The sequence below is a fragment of the Crocuta crocuta genome, unplaced genomic scaffold, assembly GCF_008692635.1.
Source record: "Crocuta crocuta isolate KB4526 unplaced genomic scaffold, BGI_CrCroc_1.0 scaffold32, whole genome shotgun sequence".
Taxonomy (NCBI): Eukaryota; Metazoa; Chordata; class Mammalia; order Carnivora; family Hyaenidae; genus Crocuta; species Crocuta crocuta.
In genome coordinates, this window is record NW_027529424.1 from 7,378,049 (window position 1) to 7,379,882 (window position 1,834).

General features: G+C 56.1%; 1 protein-coding gene across 2 annotated transcripts in view; it reads right to left on the reverse strand.

The window, feature by feature from the left end:
* GATA3 (GATA binding protein 3) overlaps window positions 1-1,834 on the reverse strand; it is a 16,384-nt gene that overhangs the window by 3,310 nt on the left and 11,240 nt on the right. For both annotated transcript variants that reach the window (XM_077758530.1, XM_077758529.1), the window contains exon 4: window positions 770-895. In XM_077758530.1, coding sequence (XP_077614656.1) covers window positions 770-895 — 126 coding nt within the window. The remainder of the gene's footprint in view (window positions 1-769; window positions 896-1,834) is intronic.

Below are 1,834 nucleotides of genomic sequence, written 5' to 3' on the forward strand. Positions count from 1 at the left end.
GGGGGAAGAAATCTGAATCTTTTTTAACGTAAGCATATTGCAAAATGGGAGGACCCCCCCGTTCAAAGGTCAGACGCCACCCAGCCGAGCCCAGGTGACTGACTGGCAGTGATCCCTCCGCTGACGAGACACAGGAGAGGAGACGAGGCTTTCTTTCCCCCTAGTCTCTGGATAACCTCACCCCCGCGGCGGGCTGTGCTCTGCCGCTCAGGACAAAGACACCTTGACGACATCTCTTGGGCGCTTCATTTCATGTCTCTTACGCTGAGAAGCCACTTAAAATTCACAACGTCGGGTAAGCGAGGCTTCTGCCCCTTCGAGTCACAGAACTGTCCTCTGTCACAGGACTTCCCGCGGCATGTGCCACACTGCTACCCAATTCCACCTCCCTTTCCCGCTCGCTCTCTTGCGTGCGCTCTCTCTCTCTCTCTCTCTCTCTCTCTCGCAAAAAGCTGGAACTGGAAGGAAGCATCACGCTATCCCTGTTTTCCCGAAGGAAGATGGGGAAGCCCGGAGCGGGCCCACCTCGGTCACCGGGTCGCTGCATCACACAGCACACTGTCCACGAAGACCTGAGGCCTCTGCCCTGAGCCCTCCGGCCTCCGCCCGGCCGCCCTGTGCACAGTCGCTTCCCTTCTACACTGGTCACCTGAGGCCTGGTGTTGGGCCCAGAGGAGAGCCACCAAACGCAGGAAGAAGCCTGGAGCGGGTGACACCATCCCCTGGGCGTCCCCAGGCCGGCGGCTGGCCCCGGCCCCGTGACACTTACATTGTGCAGCTTGTAGTACAGCCCGCAGGCGTTGCACACGGGGTCTCCGTTGGCGTTTCTTCTCCAGAGAGTGGTAGTGGTGGTCTGACAGTTCGCACAGGACGTTCCTGCCCTTCTCGCTGCCGACTGGGAGTAGGGGCAGAGAGAGAGAGACACAGAGAGAGAGAGGGTGACATTAAAACAGATGTTAACTGTGTTTTCAGAACTACGGAGACAGACTTAAAAAAAAAAAAAAAAAGAAAAAACTGTCATTGAAATCAAAACTAGCAAGTGGCCCACATGAAAGTCACAAAGATCCCTAAAAGCTGCCTCAAGGAGAGAACTCCAGGGGGGTGGGAGGGTCTTTGTCAAGGGCAACTGCCAAGAATAGCAATTCTCCACGAGGCCACCGGTGGCCATCACAACACACTAAGAGCAGAGGAAGAGGAACCCCAAATGTCGAGAGCCCCGGACAGATGTCAAATGAAGAAACGCTGGGTTAGAAAGAGAACAGGGGCCGGCACAGTGGGAGGCTGTCTGTGCAAGTGTGCGCGTGCATACGCGTGTGCACATGTGTGTGCGTGTGTGTGTGCACTCACAGGACCTGCCCATCAGGGAGCACCAAGCCGGGCGCCCCAGCCCCAGACGCGCACCAGCCCATCCCTCCTGGTCGGGTCCCCGCTGGGGACCGCCACCCTCCCTCCCCGTGGGTGGCTTCCAGCTCAGGAGACAAACTGCAAAGCACGAAGAATCCTGCTCATCGACAGGAACCCCTCTCTGTCCTGCTGCCGCGTCACTTCGCCTCCGTGAAACGAGGTACATCCTGCCGGCTGCTTACAGGGAGCGGAGCTGGGGGTCAGGTATCAGGCTCAGTCTGAATTTTATTCTGCGATTGTGTCACCGCCTTCATTTCCTTGAAGAGGGAGATTTCTCTTTCACTTTTTGACGCACTTCAATTAACAAGGGTGCTATTCTCGATGTCCACGCTTTTTAAAAAGGATTGTTTTTTAACTCAGAAACTTTCCAAAGAAAATGAAGTTTAACCTATCACCTCTGTCTGTCAACCCCTCTCCTCCCCCCCCCCCC